Source organism: Salvelinus alpinus, chromosome 1 (genome assembly GCF_045679555.1).
Source record: "Salvelinus alpinus chromosome 1, SLU_Salpinus.1, whole genome shotgun sequence".
In the NCBI taxonomy this organism is placed as follows: Eukaryota; Metazoa; Chordata; class Actinopteri; order Salmoniformes; family Salmonidae; genus Salvelinus; species Salvelinus alpinus.
Genome location: NC_092086.1, coordinates 112,146,971 through 112,165,814, shown reverse-complemented (window position 1 = coordinate 112,165,814; position 18,844 = coordinate 112,146,971). Strand labels below are relative to the sequence as shown.

General features: G+C 44.0%; 2 protein-coding genes and 1 long non-coding RNA gene across 6 annotated transcripts in view; 1 reads left to right on the top strand and 2 right to left on the bottom strand.

The window, feature by feature from the left end:
• Positions 1 to 1,939: 1,939 nt before the first annotated feature.
• On the bottom strand, positions 1,940 to 2,764 carry LOC139539043 (uncharacterized). Its single transcript, XR_011667860.1, has 2 exons — positions 2,536 to 2,764; positions 1,940 to 2,138 (listed from the first exon to the last, which is right to left on the bottom strand). It is a non-coding gene; the product is annotated as an uncharacterized lncRNA (long non-coding RNA).
• Positions 2,765 to 3,059: 295 nt separating this feature from the next.
• LOC139539032 (tubulin alpha chain-like) lies at positions 3,060 to 5,646 on the top strand. Of its 2 annotated transcripts, XM_071341726.1 has the most exons (5): positions 3,060 to 3,134; positions 3,236 to 3,289; positions 3,559 to 3,781; positions 4,269 to 4,417; positions 4,599 to 5,646. In XM_071341726.1, exons 2-5 carry the CDS (start codon positions 3,287 to 3,289, stop codon positions 5,574 to 5,576), a joined length of 1,353 nt encoding a protein of 450 aa, XP_071197827.1. In that variant the 5' UTR covers positions 3,060 to 3,134; positions 3,236 to 3,286; the 3' UTR covers positions 5,577 to 5,646. The 2 variants fall into 2 exon arrangements, with proteins under 2 accessions (XP_071197827.1, XP_071197818.1); XM_071341717.1 differs by lacking the exon at positions 3,060 to 3,134 and having other exon boundaries at positions 3,144 to 3,289.
• A 1,334-nt stretch (positions 5,647 to 6,980) lies between these two features.
• ptpn13 (protein tyrosine phosphatase non-receptor type 13) overlaps positions 6,981 to 18,844 on the bottom strand; it is a 125,100-nt gene continuing 113,236 nt past the window's right edge. For all 3 annotated transcript variants that reach the window (XM_071341688.1, XM_071341697.1, XM_071341705.1), the window contains 17 exons: positions 17,968 to 18,130; positions 16,782 to 16,937; positions 16,297 to 16,468; positions 15,504 to 15,714; positions 15,131 to 15,216; positions 13,504 to 13,565; positions 12,048 to 12,203; positions 11,539 to 11,779; positions 11,303 to 11,415; positions 10,498 to 10,553; positions 10,294 to 10,391; positions 9,885 to 10,033; positions 9,332 to 9,422; positions 8,329 to 8,666; positions 7,878 to 8,093; positions 7,710 to 7,772; positions 6,981 to 7,600 (listed from right to left, as the gene is read on the bottom strand). In XM_071341688.1, the coding sequence (XP_071197789.1) occupies positions 7,523 to 7,600; positions 7,710 to 7,772; positions 7,878 to 8,093; positions 8,329 to 8,666; positions 9,332 to 9,422; positions 9,885 to 10,033; positions 10,294 to 10,391; positions 10,498 to 10,553; positions 11,303 to 11,415; positions 11,539 to 11,779; positions 12,048 to 12,203; positions 13,504 to 13,565; positions 15,131 to 15,216; positions 15,504 to 15,714; positions 16,297 to 16,468; positions 16,782 to 16,937; positions 17,968 to 18,130 (2,449 nt within the window). In that variant the 3' untranslated portion in view covers positions 6,981 to 7,522. The remainder of the gene's footprint in view (positions 7,601 to 7,709; positions 7,773 to 7,877; positions 8,094 to 8,328; positions 8,667 to 9,331; positions 9,423 to 9,884; positions 10,034 to 10,293; positions 10,392 to 10,497; positions 10,554 to 11,302; positions 11,416 to 11,538; positions 11,780 to 12,047; positions 12,204 to 13,503; positions 13,566 to 15,130; positions 15,217 to 15,503; positions 15,715 to 16,296; positions 16,469 to 16,781; positions 16,938 to 17,967; positions 18,131 to 18,844) is intronic.

The following is an 18,844-nucleotide window of genomic DNA, read 5'->3' as shown; positions in this document are numbered from 1 at the left end:
CACTTTCCAGGAGGATAATTACCTAAAACACAAGGCCAAATATACATCGAATGTACAAAACTTTAGGAACACCTTCCTAATATTGAGCTGCATCCCCTTTTGCTCTCAGAACGAGCATCAATTCGTCAGGGCATGGACTCTACAAGGTGTCTAAAGAGTTCCACAGGGATGCTGGCCCATGTTGACACCAATGCTTCCTAAAGTTGTGTTAAGATGGCTGGATGTCCCTTGGGTGACAGTGGTGGTCGTGGCAAAGCCAAAAGCTGAGGATAATGTTGTTTTGGCTGCAAGTAAACCAAATGACAATCCGGAAGTGCCTTAACCAACAAAACATGCAGTCAGTGGAATGAATTAATATAATTTGTATTTATCTATCTTGCTAGCTCCTTTCTGATACAAATGAGAGAACAGCTCACTGTGACCAAGTTATTCTCCCTAGCAGAGCTGGTTAGGCTGTTTTCATGTTGTCTAGAGCATTGGTGACTGTGCTGCTGGCAACAATTTAATGTAGTTTTTTTTGCTGACGTTTACTGACACCGGTCATATTCAACAGGTGTTGCGGGTTTGTAAATTCATCAGTTATTCTGCGCTCTGGCACACTCAGACGAGAGTGCTCTGAAATAGGAGTAAATAGCCAGAGTGAATTTATAAACAAACCCTTTGTGACTTAACTAGTGACAACCATGATTATTCCTGTTCACAAAGAGCTATAGCTACCAGAGAGGAAGAAGGAGAGAGACCCAACTCTGAGAAAATTCTCTCCCTCCAGCAGGTGGCATTTTTGCAATTTTCCACCCACCAAATTAGGAGTTTTGTATAGAGGTCAATGAGTGTCGGATTTGGTTAACAACAACAAATAAACGGCTTATTTGCTATGTGAGGTTTATGTAATGCTTAAGTTGTTATGAGTGTACTGATTTAATTAGGGCACCTAACATCCTGGCAACTTTGAGAAGAAACATTTATATCAGTTGTACCTGGTCATTACTACACAGCCACAAAGTCATAAACCACACCTATTTCTACTCTTAAAATGTGATTTTAAACCTAATCTTAACCACACGGCTAACCTTATGCCAAACCTTAAATTATGACCAAAAAGCATATTTGTGTTTCATATATTTTTATGGTATAGCCAATTTTGACTTTGTGTCAACTAGTGGAAACCATTGTGCCTGTTGATCACACGGGTATCTCACGCACTGGCTTCTTGATCAATGAGACCTGACTGCATTGTGGAAATGGCATGGAGCGTGCAGCGAGCATGACTACTGCTCTGGACTGATGTGTGGTGAGCTTCTAGCGCTGTAGCAGCTGCAGAGGTATCACCCAAGTGGGTGCTACGTTGTGGAGAAGTACTACAGGCTACAAAGAGAAGAGTCACAGCTTCACGGTCCCAATCTTGCCGTCAACTTCCTGTCCCTTGTAGAAACTGCTCACCCTCTGGTGAGTGGGTCTGGCCATCCATGTTGTTGACTAGCTCCCAGTATTCGTCAGTGCCCTTCATCTCATGCAATAGATGCTTAATGACATTCGATCCCAGGATGAGATCATCACGCTGTCCAGGAACAACTAGGGTGGGCACTTCAACATCAATCCCATAGATTTACATCTCCAAGTCATAGAAACACTTCCCCCCCACAAACACTAATTATCTAGGGCTCCCGAGTGGCGCAGCGATCTAAGGCACTGCATCTGAGTGCTAGAGGCGTCACTACAGACTCTGGTTCGATCCCAGGCTGTATCACAACCGGCAGTGATCGGAAGTCCCATAGGACGGCGCACAATTGGCCCAGCGTCATCCGGGTTAGGGGAGGGTTTGGCCGGGGTAGCCCGTCATTGTAAAATAAGAATTTGTTCACTAAACCACTAATGCTATGTTCAAATGTTTGTTTGTGAACACACTTCTATGTTAGTTAACCATAAACAGCACTCAAAGTACAGATTTCAGATTTATTTTTTACAGGAATGAAAATAGACTGCAGCTCCGCTTTTTGCCACAAGGCGACAGGAGTGCCTCATGATGTAAACAGTCTCTAGAGCAGCAGCTCCACGGTGATCGAGCTGACGTTGATCATCGATGAATCCGGGTCTAGAAGGCACCAATGTAACCGGTGCTGTACTGCACCGCTGTAGCTCTGCGATGTGTGTGATTGAGATTAAAAACGTGGATTTAAGAGATCAGGTTGTTTTAATGTATGAGAGTTCTCTCTCCTGAATCCCAAAGAAAATACAAAACATGTTCTGCCAATCTTCGACTCTTTCTACAACATACGCACAATACAAAGGACTGGAATCAGTGGAGGATCTAGCCATCGTTCACACATACAATACTTTAGCTAGCTAGTAGCCACATGTTGAATTTAGAACGTTAATATCATCCTAAAAAGTACAATTCCAATAGCACATTGACAATACCATCCACTTATGAGTAAACTCTAAATATACAACATTATTCATGAACAAAACACTGTGTATGACTTTGTGCTTAAAGGAATGTAACTTTTCTGAAGACGACAGAAAAAGCGTTCCTACCTCTCCTAGTGCATCACAATGATTTGAGCACGAGCATGCAGGAAAACCGTAAGTAGGCGCTCCTGGATGCAGAAATGCATGATAACAAACCAACACGGTATATTTAAGCAATAAGGCCCGAGGGGGTGTGGTATATGGCCAATATACAACGGGTAAGGGTTGTTCTTAATCTCGACGCAACGCGGAGTGCTAGGACACAGCCTGTGGTATATCGGCCATATATTACAACCCCCCGAGGTGCCTTATTGCTATTATAAACTGGTTACCAACGTAATTAGAGCAGTACAAATAAATATTATGTTGGTCTGACATTCCACGGCTTTCAGTCAATCAGCATTCAGGCCTCAAACCATCCAGTTTATACTAATATTTGAACCACTGTTAGGCGTGCAGATTCAGAAACATGTAGTTAGATTTTTATTGTCTTTAAAAAATTAAAATAAACTTTGAAATTGAACATTTACCTCAGGATAATCATCATAAAATATACACTACCCCTTGGTCAATGGTCAAAGGTCATTTGAAAAGCCACACCTACTACAGCTCACCTGATACCATATAAACTGGGCCCATGAAGCAGACTGCCATTGTGTTCAAAGGTAAGTGAGTGAGTGTGTTTGGAGTGCAACATGTAGCCTAGCCTGTGATACTTTAGTTATATCAATTTGATATGTAAACGCTTGTGGTGAAACTGTTTCAGGGTTCATTAATTCCTCAAAAAGGCCATCTATTCCACATAACTGCAGGAAAAATGGTGAGTTATTTTTAATGCAACATAAGTATTTACATCAGTTATTTTTCTTATTCTCTGGAGTTGTGCTTCCCTGTATTTTGTTAATATAGAAGGTACATTTGGCTAAATGAGAACTGATAAGGAGTTGAGAGATTTGTTGGAGGTCAAAGTTTCTTCTCCTCCCAGCTTTGTGTACTGTCAGGATTTATGATTGCTGGGCTCAGTCAGTCCCCCCCCCCCCCCCCGCCTTTTTATAAATTATTGTTAGACTAAGGAGTGTTTCTCGACAGAGGGAGTGCATTTCCGTCCACATCGGCCAAGCAGGAGTCCAGATGGGCAATGCATGCTGGGAGTTGTATTGTCTGGAGCATGGTTTCCAGCCAGATGGAACCATCCACGAGAACACTGCTCCTCAATTGACTGACTCATCGTTTGGCACCTTCTTCAGTGAGACTGGGGCTGGGAAATATGTTCCCAGGGCCATCTTCTTAGATCTGGAGCCTACTGTTGTGGGTGAGGAAGTGCAAGCTTCTTGTATAGTAATGGTTTTCCCTAACCTGGTCCCAGATCTGTTTATATCGATTCCTATCAAAATGCTGACAACAGCTGTTGCCAAAACACAACTGTTTGCTCTGACCTCTGCTACAAAATACACTAACTTAAATGTTAGTGTGTAGGTTTTTCCCTTTTGAACTTAAAGATATTTTGCTGCTACCAATTTTGAGTTGAACATGCCAATTCCTCCTATGTTGTCAATAAATGACCATAGGAGTTGGGAAGACCACACAAACCCATCTGAGACCAGGCTACGGCTGCCTGACATTGCATAATGAGTAGAATGAATTGTTTGCCATGAGCCTAGTATGTGGCGCTTGTATAGTACTGAAAATGTAAAGTTGCTTTGTCAATAACTTGATGTTTTCAAAATGATAAGCAAGCATTTCACAGTAGTTTAAAACCAGTTGTATTTGGCTCATGTGACAAATTGATTTTGTTGTAGATGAGATTAGGAATGGCCACTACCGTCAGCTGTATCACCCTGAACAACTCATCAGTGGCAAGGAAGACGCTGCCAATAACTACGCTCGTGGCCATTACACCATCGGCAAGGAGATTGTGGACTCTGTCATGGACAGGATGCGCAAAATGGTGAGCTGCTGAAAGTTTAAAGGGCCACTGCTGTTTACCATCCATTTTAGATCATTTATATTGATATATCCATTGCCTGGTTAGCTTGGCTCAACTTTATCATAACCCCAAAAAATAAGATTGTTCTACTGCTGAATGTTTAGTTTAAAATCACTAATGATCCCATGTCTTCTGTCTTCAGGCTGACCAATGCACTGGACTACAAGGGTTCCTTATCTTCCATAGTTTTGGAGGCGGGACCGGCTCTGGCTTTACTTCCTTGTTGATGGAACGCCTGTCTGTGGATTACGGCAAGAAGTCTAAACTAGAGTTCTCAGTTTACCCTGCTCCCCAGGTGTCCACAGCGGTGGTGGAGCCCTACAACTCTATCCTGACCACCCACACCACCCTGGAGCACTCTGACTGCTCTTTCATGGTGGACAACGAGGCCATCTTTGACATCTGCAAGCGTAACCTGGGAGTGGAGCGGCCATCTTACACCAACCTGAACCGCCTCATCGCCCAGATTGTCTCTTCCATCACAGCCTCCCTGCGCTTCGATGGAGCTCTCAACGTAGACCTGACAGAGTTCCAGACCAACCTTGTGCCTTACCCCCGTATCCACTTTCCCCTGGTCACCTACGCTCCCATCATCTCAGCAGAAAAGGCCTACCACGAGCAGCTCTCTGTCCCTGAGATCACCAACGCCTGCTTTGAGCCGGCTAACCAGATGGTGAAGTGTGATCCCAGACGCGGCAAGTACATGGCCTGCTGCTTGCTGTACCGTGGCGACGTGGTTCCCAAAGACGTCAACGCCGCCATCGCCAGCATCAAGACCCGGCGCAGCATCCAGTTTGTGGATTGGTGTCCCACTGGGTTCAAGGTGGGTATCAACTACCAGCCCCCTACGGTGGTTCCTGGAGGAGACCAGGCCAAGGTCCAGAGGGCTGTGTGTATGCTGAGTAACACCACAGCCATCGCTGAGGCTTGGAGTCGTCTGGACCACAAGTTTGACCTGATGTATGCCAAGAGAGCCTTCGTGCACTGGTATGTGGGTGAGGGCATGGAGGAGGGGGAGTTCTCTGAGGCCAGAGAGGATATGGCTGCTCTGGAGAAGGACTATGAGGAGGTGGGGGCAGACTCTGGGGACGCCTGTGAGGACGAGGAAGATGAATACTAAATCTGTTAATCCTGTGTCTCTTAAATAACTTGTACAAAGCAACTTTCAATTAAAACCAAATGCATTTGAATTCTTGAGTTTCATTTGTATAAATGTATTACTCAGTTTACAGTATCAGACTCTAGCTCTGGGGAGGATGTTTTCTAGAACAATTTAGTTATTAATTGTGAATAACATGAAAGCCACTGACTTTTGGTACATGTCAAATTTTATTTGTAACATGCAGATGTTAATGCGAGTGTAGCGAAATGCTTGTGCTTCTAGTTCCGACAATGCAGTAATAACCAACAAGTAATCTAACCAAACAATTCCACTACTACCTTATACACACAAGGATATATGAGTGATGGTACAGAACGGCATAGGCAAGATGCAGTAGATGGTATAGAGTACAGTATATACATGAGTAATGTTGGGTAAATAAAGTGGCTAGTGATACATGTATTACAAAGATGCAGTAGAGTACATACATATTAAGTGGCATTGAGTCAGTATGTTGTGATGACCTTGAGATAGAAGCTGTTTTTCGGTCCCTGCGTTGATGCACCTGTACTGACCTCACCTTCTGGATGATAGCGGGGTGAACAGGCAGTGGCTCGGGTGGTTGTTGATCTTTGTGGTGTAGTTTGACCCCGGTGATGCTTTGTACAGACCTCACGAGCCTTACGGTTGTGGGCGATACAGCTGACAAGCTGAATTTCTTCAGCCTCCTGAGGTTGAAGAGGTGCTGCTGAGCCTTCTCCACAACGCTGTCTGTGGACCAATTCAGTTTGTCCGTGATGTGTACACCGAGGAACTCTCCACTACTGTCATGTGGATAGGGGGGTGCTCCCTTTTTGAGTGTTATTTTCCTGACACCACACCGAGGGCCCTCACCTCCCTGTATGCAATCAAGCCTACCACTGTAGTGTCGTCCGCAAACTTGATGTGCATTAGACAATTCTCTTGAATGACTACACATGCTCTTCGGTGTAATCTGCATTTGACTTCAGATCACTAACTTATCACATTGGTTCCTAAACATTTGGCTGAAACCAAGGCTAATCTTTGATGCTCGGAGTATCAGGTTTTCACATTTCAGAACTTTTGCCTTGCAAAATTCATACATCCCTACCCCAAGGGGGAAGGTTGCAGTTTATCAAAGGCCCAGATTCTGACTGAAGCAAATGGCTTGCACTTCTCTGGCCATTCACCGACTTAATTCCCTGACATTCCACCTTAAGCTGGGGACAAAAGGCCACTGTGCCCCCTACCCAGTCATGAGATTAGAAATATTTTCAAGTGTCAGTCCCAAACAACTCCAGGTGAATAACATTTCAGCAGTAGCCCAACTACTGAAAAGTGCATAGGAAAGGCTAATTGCATTCTTACTGGCAAAATCTGTATTTAAATAAAGTACCAAAATGTTTTTTTCACTTTTATTTACAAATTGCAATTTTTCAAAAGATGAATATGTACACTAATTTCCTTTAACACTGGCAGCAACTACCATAATACAATGCAAATACTCTCGTATTCTGTCAAGGCAACTTCCAGCATCAAAATCTTTAAAATATGAATTTATTAACTTCCAGATATTTCATAAGCCAATCTATAAAAAAAAAAAGCATTGCTTTCATGTAGGTAAGATGGGAACATCAACCGTATTGTTGTGTATACATTAAGAGAAGGGGTAGCAGCTACAGAGGTAGAGGTCAAGCAAACAAGAATGTACTTTTCCCCAGACACAGATCAAGCCTTGTCGTGGACTAAAAACCATGTTAAATGGAGATTCTCTATTGAAAGTACCAGTAAATCCAAGACTAGGCTTGATCTGTGTTCGGGACACAATCCCAGACTGTTTTAAGGCGTTTATTGAGCAGTGGTTTGTAAATCCACTGCTTGGTTCTGTGCTGTGTGTAGTCTCCGTCATTGTTGTGTGCAGCATTGGGAATTTAATAAGGTTGCTATCCTGAGATTTTCTCCTCAGCTTGAAGACATCGGAGCACATATAAGATGACTTGATAGCAGAAGATGTATTGTTCCTGTGTGGAATAAACAAAGAGTATGTATATAATTATTAATGCAGAAATAGTATGTACATTACAGACTCTTTAAAGGGATCAACATGTTGTATAAAAATGTATAACTGACCTCCGTTTGTACCATTCCTTGTCTCTGCAGCCTCATGTTACGTACCACATCTGAAATATCAAACTAAAAACAGTGTGTTTTAAAATAGAATCTCTCAGAAACAGGAAAACATGTGATTGGACCTTTTTTGTAGCATAATAAAAGCTATAGTCTTGTCACCATACATACATCAGCATCTTTACTGATGAGGCCTAGAACCACATCAACGCAGATGAGGGTTCCGGATCGGCCAATCCCTGCACTGCAGTGCGTGATGATGGGTCCTGATTGGTGGATGTGCCTCATGTAGGATATGAACATCAACAGCTGCTCGGGCTGCGAGGGTGTACCGTGGTCTGGCCAACCGGTGTAGTTCAGGTGGGTGACGCGTTGAATTTCTTCAGTCTAGAACAGGAGGGATAGGCCGTTATCGTCACTCTGATGCTCTAAATACAGAGTACCCAAATGATTATGCACTGGCTTTTGTTTCTATTTGTTTAACCTTATTATTACATTTACTTGGTAATAAAGCAAAATTCTAGAAAAATAAATCCCTTCACGGTTAAGTATGGAGTCCTGCAAGGCTCTGTTCTGGGGCTATTACTCCTGTCCTTATAACCTACTGTACATTTAATCTCACCTGGATATCTTTGACCTCAATGAGACGGATAACAAAGTTGTCAAGGTGCTGATCTTTGACCAGGGTGATCTGCAGCCTCTCGTCCACCATCTCAGCTGTTCGCGGGGTGTCAGGCCAGTACCGTTGACATTTGACCTTTCCCCCTTCCACTTCCTGGGTCATCATAGCAATGACATTGGATTTCTGCTCCCAGATCATCTGCCAGAAGTCACCCAGAGTGGTGGGTAGGGGTCCTTGACAAGCAATGAACATAAAGTTCTCATCTTTCACTGGCATGTTGATAAAGTTGGCATTAATGTAGCCACCATTTTTACCCAGGATCACTCTGGTGGTATCGACTGGAGAAACAAGAGAACACAGGAGAAGCTTTGATTGGGCTTGTTATATACTGCACTGGGCTTCGGTGGAGGCTGTTGAGGGGAGAACGGCTCATAATTGGATGGAAAGGAATGGTATCAAATTATGTATTTGATCCTATTCTACTCAATCCATTACCACGAGCCCATCCTTCCCAATTAAGGTGCCACCAACCTCCTGTGCTGGGGTATTATTGAAGTAGATAGAGGAATATTGACACGTATAATTTGCACCATTCCCAGGTAAAACACTTCAGCGATAATGTGGTGTTTCCGTTGCGACATTCTATCTACAGAGATAATGTGGTGTTTTCGTTGTGACATTCTATTTACAGAGATAATGTGGTGTTTTCGTTGCGACATTCTATCTACAGCGATAATGTGGTGTTTTCGTTGCGACATTCTATCTACAGAGATAATGTGGCGTTTTCGTTGTGACATTCTATCTACAGCGATAATGGTGTTTTCGTTGACATTCTATCTACAGCGATAATGTGGTGTTTTCGTTGTGACATTCTATCTACAGCGATAATGTGGTGTTTTCGTTGTGACATTCTATCTACAGAGATAATGTGGTGTTTTCGTTGTGACATTCTATCTACAGAGATAATGTGGTGTTTTCGTTGGGACATTGTATCTACACTTACAAGGGACAATGTTCTTATAACGATTCTTCTTCTTGTTTTCCTTCGTCTGACCAATTAGACAGTCGTCCAGCGGCTGTAGATTCTGCAGATTCTTTTGGAGAGAGAAGTAGAAATTGGCCTTAAAATCTCAGTCCCGTGGACACAAATAAGTAACTTTACAGATTTTCAAGAAAATAAAATGTCCAGTGTTATGCATCAAAGTTTTTTTTAAATGTAATTTTTAATGTAATAAAAACACAGATCAACGCTAGACAAAAAGCTGGTTCCCTTCAGAGCTACATACTATGGAAGAAAACCAAGAGGGGATATAGTTGAGGCTGTTTAATGTAGAGCAGGGGTGTGAAACTCATTCCATGGAGGGCCTAGAGTCTGCAGGCTCCCCCCTTTCAATTAAGCCCTAGACAACCAGGTGAAGTGATTTCCTTACTAATTAGTGACCTTAATTGATCAAGAACAAGGGAGGAGTGAAAACCTGCAGACACTCAGCCCTCCGTGGAATGAGTATGACACCAGCTGTGAGGTTTCTATACTAGATCAGACAGACAGCTCGTACCTCAAACTCCTGCAAAGGGATCTTCTGTTCGAGCAGACCCCTCAGCATACGCACCACAGTGTTGAGTTTGGCCCCAGTGTATTGTCCATCAGGGACCACCTTCACCAGGGGCAGAGAGGTCAGCTCATCCTCTGTAATGATGGGCTTATCTGGGGAAGAGGGGAGGAGAATGTTGAGACGCAGCTAACCAGAGACGCAGCTAACCAGAGACGCAGCTAACCAGAGACGCAGCTAACCACTCACCCGAGACAATCCATTCAATTGTATGTTTTGGAAGAGGATATTCAAATCGGCGGATCCAAAGGTCAATCAAGGTTAGGGCAATGAAATTGGTGAGGTTGAGTCGTTGGGTGCGGGTGTTCACGCTCAAAGTCAATTTCCAGTTAATATTCTCTATAGATGGGCATACCGTCAGTGAATTTGGAGTTGATGTTCTCTATAGGCAGCTCGTCACTCCCCCAGGTAATCTCATCCTCTTCTGGAAGCTCTGACGTCATCTGCAGGTAGCTGGGAAGGAACATACGATATGAGATTTTTAAAAATATATAATAAAAAAAATACAAAAATGTCCTCTGGTGACATTCAGTCACACTATTCTGGAGCCCCAGCTTACCTTTCATTCAGTGGGTCATCTACACTTTCCTCTTTCCAGTCGGCTTTCCGGGAGGTCTGGAATTCCACACACAACACAGAAACAGATGAGAATGGAATTAACTAGAAGGTAGAAAAAAAGTTGTGTTTTGACCCTCCATGACTGTAGTTGGACTGTAGTCCTCCCCAGAGTATGTACCCACCTCAGGAGAGTCCTCTGGTAGAGAGGAACCATCACGGTATGTACCCACCTCAGGAGAGTCCTCTGGTAGAGAGGAACCATCACGGTATGTACCCACCTCAGGAGAGTCCTCTGGTAGAGAGGAACCATCACGGTATGTACCCACCTCAGGAGAGTCCTCTGGTAGAGAGGAACCATCACGGTATGTACCCACCTCAGGAGAGTCCTCTGGTAGAGAGGAACCATGACGGTATGTACCCACCTCAGGAGAGTCCTCTGGTAGAGAGGAACCATCACGGTATGTACCCACCTCAGGAGAGTCCCCTGGTAGAGAGGAACCATCACGGTATGTACCCATCTCAGGAGAGTCCTCTGGTAGAGAGGAACCATCACGGTATGTACCCACCTCAGGAGAGTCCTCTGGTAGAGAGGAACCATCACGGTATGTACCCACCTCAGGAGAGTCCCCTGGTAGAGAGGAACCATCACGGTATGTACCCACCTCAGGAGAGTCCCCTGGTAGAGAGGAACCATCACGGTATGTACCCACCTCAGGAGAGTCCTCTGGTAGAGAGGTACCGTCACGGTATGTACCCACCTCAGGAGAGTCCCCTGGTAGAGAGGAACCATCACGGTATGTACCCACCTCAGGAGAGTCCTCTGGTAGAGAGGAACCGTCACGGTCTGTGTCTTCAGACAGCTCAGTGTTCTCCACCTCACCCTCTCTCGTCCTCCGTTCCATTGAACCTGCATCATAGTCTGGGTGACGGACACAGGAGAGAAGAAGACTGTCAAACTGGCACATGGTGTTGACAACAGTGTGGAGCAGGGATCAACATACCCTTCAACACACACATCTGTAGGGATAAAGAGTAGTATTACCTATTGGCGGTATGTCAGGAGGGCTACTGTTCTCATCAGGTGGACTAGACGGTTTAGTCTTCACCCCAATGTCGTCACTGTTGCCGTTGCACTTGTCAGAGTTGATGGGGAGGTAGGCCAGGTAGGTGTTGGGGTTTTGGTCAGGCGGTCTGGACACTATGAGGTGGACCAGTCCTTTGACCTTTCGGATAGTGGTGACAGCTTTAGTGTGAGACACACTAGTCATCAGCTCCTCGTTCACCTGATGGATAGATAAACCGTCAGCTGGAAACCTCAAAACTGCGTCACGTACGGTAGGGTGAAACATTTTGAAATGGAGTGAAACAGGGAGGTAATGCCTGAATTTGTCCAATGAGAACAAATCTTTTTGTTTTGCTGTTGTAAAACGTTTATTACCACGTGCCCTAGTGCACAACCCTGCATTCAGATGAGTTATGGTCAAAGACCACCACCTAGTGGACAAGAGCTGTTATTACATTAAAAACACCTCAAGAGTAGATCACACTTACTTTGAGCAGTCTATCCCCCACTTGCAGCCGTCCTGTACGATCTGCTATGCCACCAGGGGTGATGGACTTGACAAAGATGCCCCTCTCTCCTCCGATAACAGAGAAGCCTAGGCCTCCCGCTGCAGGCTTGTCCAGGTCCAACTGAATGATCTCCTCCTGGAAGCACAACAAAACAGAATTAGAATATTACTTTCACTGTCCAATGTCCAGGGGCAATCGAAAATCTCAGACACACACAGCTTGGAGTCAACAGATCAGAACACTTTAGTCTACACCTTTTATTGACTACTAAAGGACATATCCTTATAGCCATCAACAGGGAAACGGTAAAAAACATCAAGTTCCTCGCCATAAACCTCTACAAGGAGCTGAAATGGTCAAACCACAGACACCCTGGTGATGGCATGACAGCGACTCTTCAAACTCTGGAGGCTGAAGAAATTTGGCCTGTCCCCTAGGGCCCTCAGTGTTCTACAGGAGCACCATCGAGAGCATACTGTCGGGCTGCATAAGAGCCTGGTACGGCAACTCCACCACCACGAACCGCAAGGCGCTACAGAGGGTAGTGCATACGGCCCAGTACATCACTGGGGCCAAGCTTCCTGCCATCCAGGACCTTTATACCATAAGACTGCTGGACAGTTAATCAAATGGCTACCCAGACTATTTGCATTGACCCCCTTTTTTACACTGCTGCTACTAGCTGTTTATCTATGCATAGTCACTTTAACTCTACCTACATATACATATTACCTCAATTACCTCGACTAACCCGTAGCCCCGCACACTGACTTGGTACCAGTACCCCTGTATCATTTTTTATTTCTTTTTTACTTTACTCTGCATTATTGGTTAAGGGCTTGTAAGTAAGCATTTCACAGTAAAGTCTACACCTGTTGTATTCGGCGCATGTGACAAATAACATTTGGCAAAAACTTAAACTGGCCATTAGCTTCTAACCCCAGACCATTAGGACATTTACACTGCCCCGCCAACGAACGAACAATTATCATGCTGAATAGTCACCACTAGACCGCTAACCGCCTCCCCCCCCCCATTGGTACTATTGCAGCTCAAGATTTTTCACTACATTTAAAACTCTGTGCATGTGACTAATGAACTCTCTCTAGCCGAGTCAACCCAATTGCATATCCTTATAGCCGAGTTAACCTTATAGCCGAGTTAACCCAATTGCATAACCTTATAGCCGAGTTAACCCAATTGCATAACCTTATAGCCGGGTTAACCCAATTGCATAACCTTATAGCCGGGTTAACCCAATTACATAACCTCATAGCAGAGTTAACCTAATTGCATATCCTTATAGCCGAGTTAATGCAATTTAAATGTGTGTAAGTGATTGAAGTTGAGTTGCTATAGTCACATGTAAAGCAACGTGTTCTCAATCTATCCAATAATATAAAAGTAGTAGACTGATGGAAGCAGGTGTAATTACCTCTGGAGGACATAGTGCAGAGAAGGCCTCTGTTTCTCTGTGATCAGCCCCATAGACATACTCTGTAACAGGGGGGAAGGAACGGTCACATCATACTCCACAACAACATACCAGCGTTATGTTAAAGACAGCATGTATTGTTCATAACATACAGGGCCTTCAGAAAGTATTCATACCCCTTGACTTGTTCCACATGTTGTTGTGTTACAGCCTGAATTCAAAAAATGTATTAAATATATATATTTTTTGTCACCCATCTACACACAATACCCCATAATAACAAAGTGAAAACATGTTTTTAGAAGTGTTTGCAAATTTATTGAACATGAAATACAGAAATCTAATTTACATAGGTATTCACATGAGTCAATACATGTTCGAATCACCTTTGGCAGCAATTTCAGCTGTGTGACTAAGTCTAAGAGCTTTGCACACCTGGATTGCACAATATTTGCACATTATTTAAAAAAATCTTCAAGCTCTGTCAAGTTGGTTGTTGATCATTGCTAGACAGCCATTTTCATGTTTTGCCATATATTTTCAAGCTGGTTTATGTCAAAACTGTAACTAGGCCACTCAGGAACATTAAATGTCTTATTAGTAAGCAACTCCAGCATACATTTGGCATTGTGTTTTAGGTTATTATCCTGCTGAAAGGTGAATTCATCTCCTAGTGTCTGGTGGAAAGCAGACTGAAACAGGTTTTGCCTGTGCTCAGCTCCATTATGTTTCTTTATCCTGAAAAGTCCTTAACGATTACAAGCATACCCATAACATGATGCAGCCACCACTATGCTTGAAAATATGGAGAGAGGTACTCATTGATGTGTTGTATTGGATTTGCCCCAAACATAACACTTTTTATTCAGGACATAAAGTGAATTGCTTTGCCATATTTTTTGCAGTATTACTTTAGTGCCTTACTGCAAACAGGATGCATGTTTTGGAATATTTTTTATTCTGAACAGGCTTCCTTCTTTTCACTCTGTCAATTAGGTTAGTATTGTAGAGTAACTACAATGTTGTTGATCCATCCTCAGTTTTCTCTTATCACAGCCATTAAACTCTGGAACTGTTTTAAAGTCAGCAGTGGCCTCATGGTGAAATCCCTGAGCAGTTTCCTTCTTGTCCGGCAACTAAGTTAGGAAGGACGCCTGTATCTTTGTAGTGACAATCAAAAGCCTAATTGATAACTTCACCACACCACGCTCAAAGAGATATTCAACAACTGCTTATTTTTTTTATTTTTTTTACATCTACCAATCGGTGGCATCCCTTTTGCGAGGCATAAAAAAAACAACTTGGTCTTTGCTTGAAATTCACTACACAGTTGAGGGACCTTACAGATAATTGTATGTCTGGGGTACAGATATTGGCTAGTCATAAAAAATGATGTGGGCTATTGTGTGTATATCAGTGACACAAAATCTCAATTTAAAATTCAGGCTGTAACAACAACATGTGGAAAAAGTATAGGGGTGTGTATACTTCCTGATTGTGAAGAAGGTAAGAGAGAACTTGACTGATGTACTTACTGTATATGTACCATAATGCTATACACATTCAGCAAATCTTTCAAAGGATAACAATCTACGATTTGTATGGATAGGCTTTTACAAGTACTTACCGTTGAGGCTGGTGGAGACTTCAGGGCTGACGTTGTTGTTGAGAAATGAAATACTCTTCTGTCCTGGAGACACTGGTTTCCCATCCCTGGAGGGAGGAGAGATATCAATTAGGTCAAGGATAATGAACACATGTACCTCTTGGACGGGGATCTGAAGAGGGAGTTACAGGAAGTAATCATTTGTTGAGTCTCTCAGTTCCAAACCTCTTTGGCACTAGCTGGCAAGCACTGCAAAATGTGTTTATGGTACATAAGGCTAGTGTTTACCTGGTGAGGTCTCTGAGGGACACTCGCAGGTCAACGCCTAACCCAAAGTGCCTAGTGTGTAGGGGCTAGGGGTCTATTTGGAATTCAGGGTGAGGGTTAAGTTTACCTTGTAGCTTTGATAGTGAGCTCCCTGAGGGAGATCTCCAGCAATCTGCAGCTCTCATTGAGGGTCAGGTCCAGAGTTGGAGCTCCGTTGATATAGTGGACCAGGTCCAAGGGCCTCAGACTCCCGTCCAGCAGCGCCGCCGAGCCAGGCAGTACCTCCTTTATGAATAACACCCCGTACACACTGTCACTGCCCCCGTCCAATACTAGACCTGCAGGGCGAGATGCAACGTTAAGCTTTATGAACAACACCCCGTACACACAGCCACTTCCCCTGTCTAATACTAAACCTGTAGGGAGCGATACAACAACGTTAATCTTTATGAACAACACCCCATACACACAGCCACTTCCCCCGTCCAACACCATCCCTGCAGGGAAAATAATATGTTTTAAAATGTTTTGCTACGGAAAACTGAAATCCAGCTAGGTCCTACCTGTTTCAGTCCATTTTCTTCTGTTTGGTGCCTAATGAACACAACCCTGACCTTCTGAACCAAAAGCTGTCACCTAAAACACCACAGCAAGGCAGTGGAAGCTTATTTATAGTCCCCAAAAAACCAACCACACATTCCTTTCAAACTGCAATCTAACACCCTTACATATTGTGCTTTCTTAAGCCCTGTCCATGTCACATGTTTCCTTTACAATCATCATCATCATCATCATCATCGTTGAGGTTGATAACCCCAAACCAACACAGATATTTCCAACAGTTCAACAGTTGAGATGATACACATTAGTTAAATAGGTCATTTTAGGCAGTCTAAATAGATCTCTATATCTCCTCTTACCTAATGTTTGGTCAGGGCACTGGAAGGAGATGTCCGGCAGTAGGTGTGCCTCTATAGGGGGTTTAGGAGCCTCTATAACCCTTCCTACCACTAGATCGACCACCCTGGGGGCCGCTCTCACCAGGTTCACCACCTCCGTGTGACCCATGTTGGACACATCTTTGTTGTTCACCTGAAGGGGATGGGGGGGGATCGTTAGTAAAGAGCTACAGGTGAAATGCTTGTGATACAGCATGACAGAGTGAGTGTTCAAACATGACTATCAATTTGTCTGTCTTCAATTCCTCGTATCCTCTCTCCGTGTGTCCTCAAACTGCATAGGAGAAGGAAACCCAAAGTCTCTCTCCTCACCTCCTTAAAACGTATTGGAGGAGGAGACCAAAAGTCTCTCTCCTCACCTCCTTAAAACGTATTGGAGGAGGAGGTGAGGAATCAAGGAAAACCAGATTGAGAGTGTTCAGTAGCTCCATTCAGCAGATGTGTACCATGATCATGCGATCCCCGGGCCGCAGCCTGCCGTCTCCCTTGGCAGGGTCCTGGATGATGTCATGGATGTAACAGCCCAGGTCGTTCCCTTTGGTCAGAGTAAACCCCAGGCTTCCTTTCTCAGACTTCACAAGGGACACTTTCAGCTCCACGTCCTGACGAACAGACAGTGGTAAACAAACACTGTTGGAATCAAACTGTGCTAAAAAAATGAACAAGACTGAATACTACATAAACTCAGCAAAAAAAAGAAACGTCCTCCCACTGTCAACTGCATTTATTTTCAGCAAACTTAACATGTGTAAATATTTGTATAAACAAAACAAGATTCAACAACTGAAACATAAACTGATCAAGTTCCACAGACATGTGACTAACAATTTGAATAATGTGTCACTGAACAAGGGGGGGGGGGGGTCAAAATCAAAAGTAACAGTCAGTATCTGGTGTGGCCACCAGCTGCATTAAGTACTGCAGTGCATCTCCTCCTCATGGACTGCACCAGATTTGCCAGTTCTTGCTGTGAGATGTTACCCCACTCTTCCACCAAGGCACCTGCAAGTTCCCAGACATTTCTGGAGGGAATGGCCCTAGCCCTCACCCTCCGATCCAACAGGTCCCAGACGTGCTCAATGGGATTGAGATCAGGGCTCTTCGCTGGCCATGGCAGAACACTGCCTCCTTGCAGCATGCCTAAGGCACGTTCACGCAGATGAGCAGGGACCCTGGGCATCTTTCTTTTGGTGTTTTTCAAAGTCAATAGAAAGGCCTCTTCAGTGTCCTAAGTTTTCATAACTGTGACCTTAATTGCCTACCATCTGTAAGCTGTTAGAGTCTTATCGACAGTCCCACAGGTGCATGTTCATTAATTGTTTATGGGTTCATTGAACAAGCATTGGGAACATTGTTTAAACCCTTTACAATGAAAATCTGTGAAGTTATTTGGATTTTTACAAATAATCTTTGAAAGACAGGGTCCTGAAAAAGGGACGTTTCTTTTTTTTGCTGAGGTTAGTTACATAATTACATGGATAATACACATTACATCCTTGCTTCCTCTGCCCATGAGAGGTTCCCTTGGACCTTCTACACCTCCGATGTGCTTTAAGAGAAAGGAATGGAGGAAACCAGGACGGTCAAAGTACTTATGCTTTCAGACAGGTCCTAGTGTTCTCCTGCTCTTACCGGCACAAACTCGTCCATGTCTTGTCTGTTGTCCGTCAGGGTGTGGTTGAAGTGTGGTGGTCGAGGGAGAGGCAGGGGGTCGGGACTGGGGGCTTCTGGAGATAATACCATAGGTTGAGGGGTGGTGGTCAGGTCAGGGACCTGAGGGGAAGAGGAGGGACACCTGCGGAAATAGAACAGAAGGAATCAATCAAATAAGTGATATTTAAACCAACAGTTGTCGCAAGGTTCTTTACTGTAACCTGGTTTAGACCCCACAGAGCAAGCAGAAGCACAGTGTTAAACTGAGGTGACATTCTTAGTCTATAACGTTAACATAGAAATATCTCGTGTAGAACAGATCATACAATATTATTACATTTCACCTGACTGCAATGAGTCACCTCTCATTGGTTACGGTACTAATGACCTGGAAACTATATCACCTCTCATTAGTTACTCTAGTCGGTCCATAATAAAGTGCTGCTCTACCTTCTTAACAGCACTATCAACAAGGCAGGTCCTACAGACCCTATTTTTTTTTAAATTTAACGAGGCAAGTCAGTCAAGAACAAATTCTTATTTACAAATGACGGCCTACCCCGGCCGACACTGGGCCAATTGTGCGCCGCCCTATGGGACTCCCAATCACAGCCGGATGTGATACAGCCTGGATTCGAACCAGGGACTGTAGTGACGACCTCTTGCACTGAGATGCAGTGCCTTTAGGCACGCTGTGCCACTCGGGAGACAATGTGCTTTCAGGTGTTTTGTCTCACCTGGACTACTGTTCAGTCAGGTGCCACAAAGGGACTTAAGAAAATTGCATTTGGCTCAGAACAGGGCAGCTCAGCCCTTGGATGTACACAGAGAGCTAATATTAATAATATGCATGTCA

Coding starts and splice junctions, on each gene's coding strand:
- LOC139539032 (XM_071341726.1), top strand. Junction 3,782..4,268: donor TCTGGAGCCTACTGTTGTGG/GTGAGGAAGTGC, acceptor ATTTTGTTGTAG/ATGAGATTAGGAATGGCCAC. Junction 4,418..4,598: donor TGGACAGGATGCGCAAAATG/GTGAGCTGCTGA, acceptor TTCTGTCTTCAG/GCTGACCAATGCACTGGACT.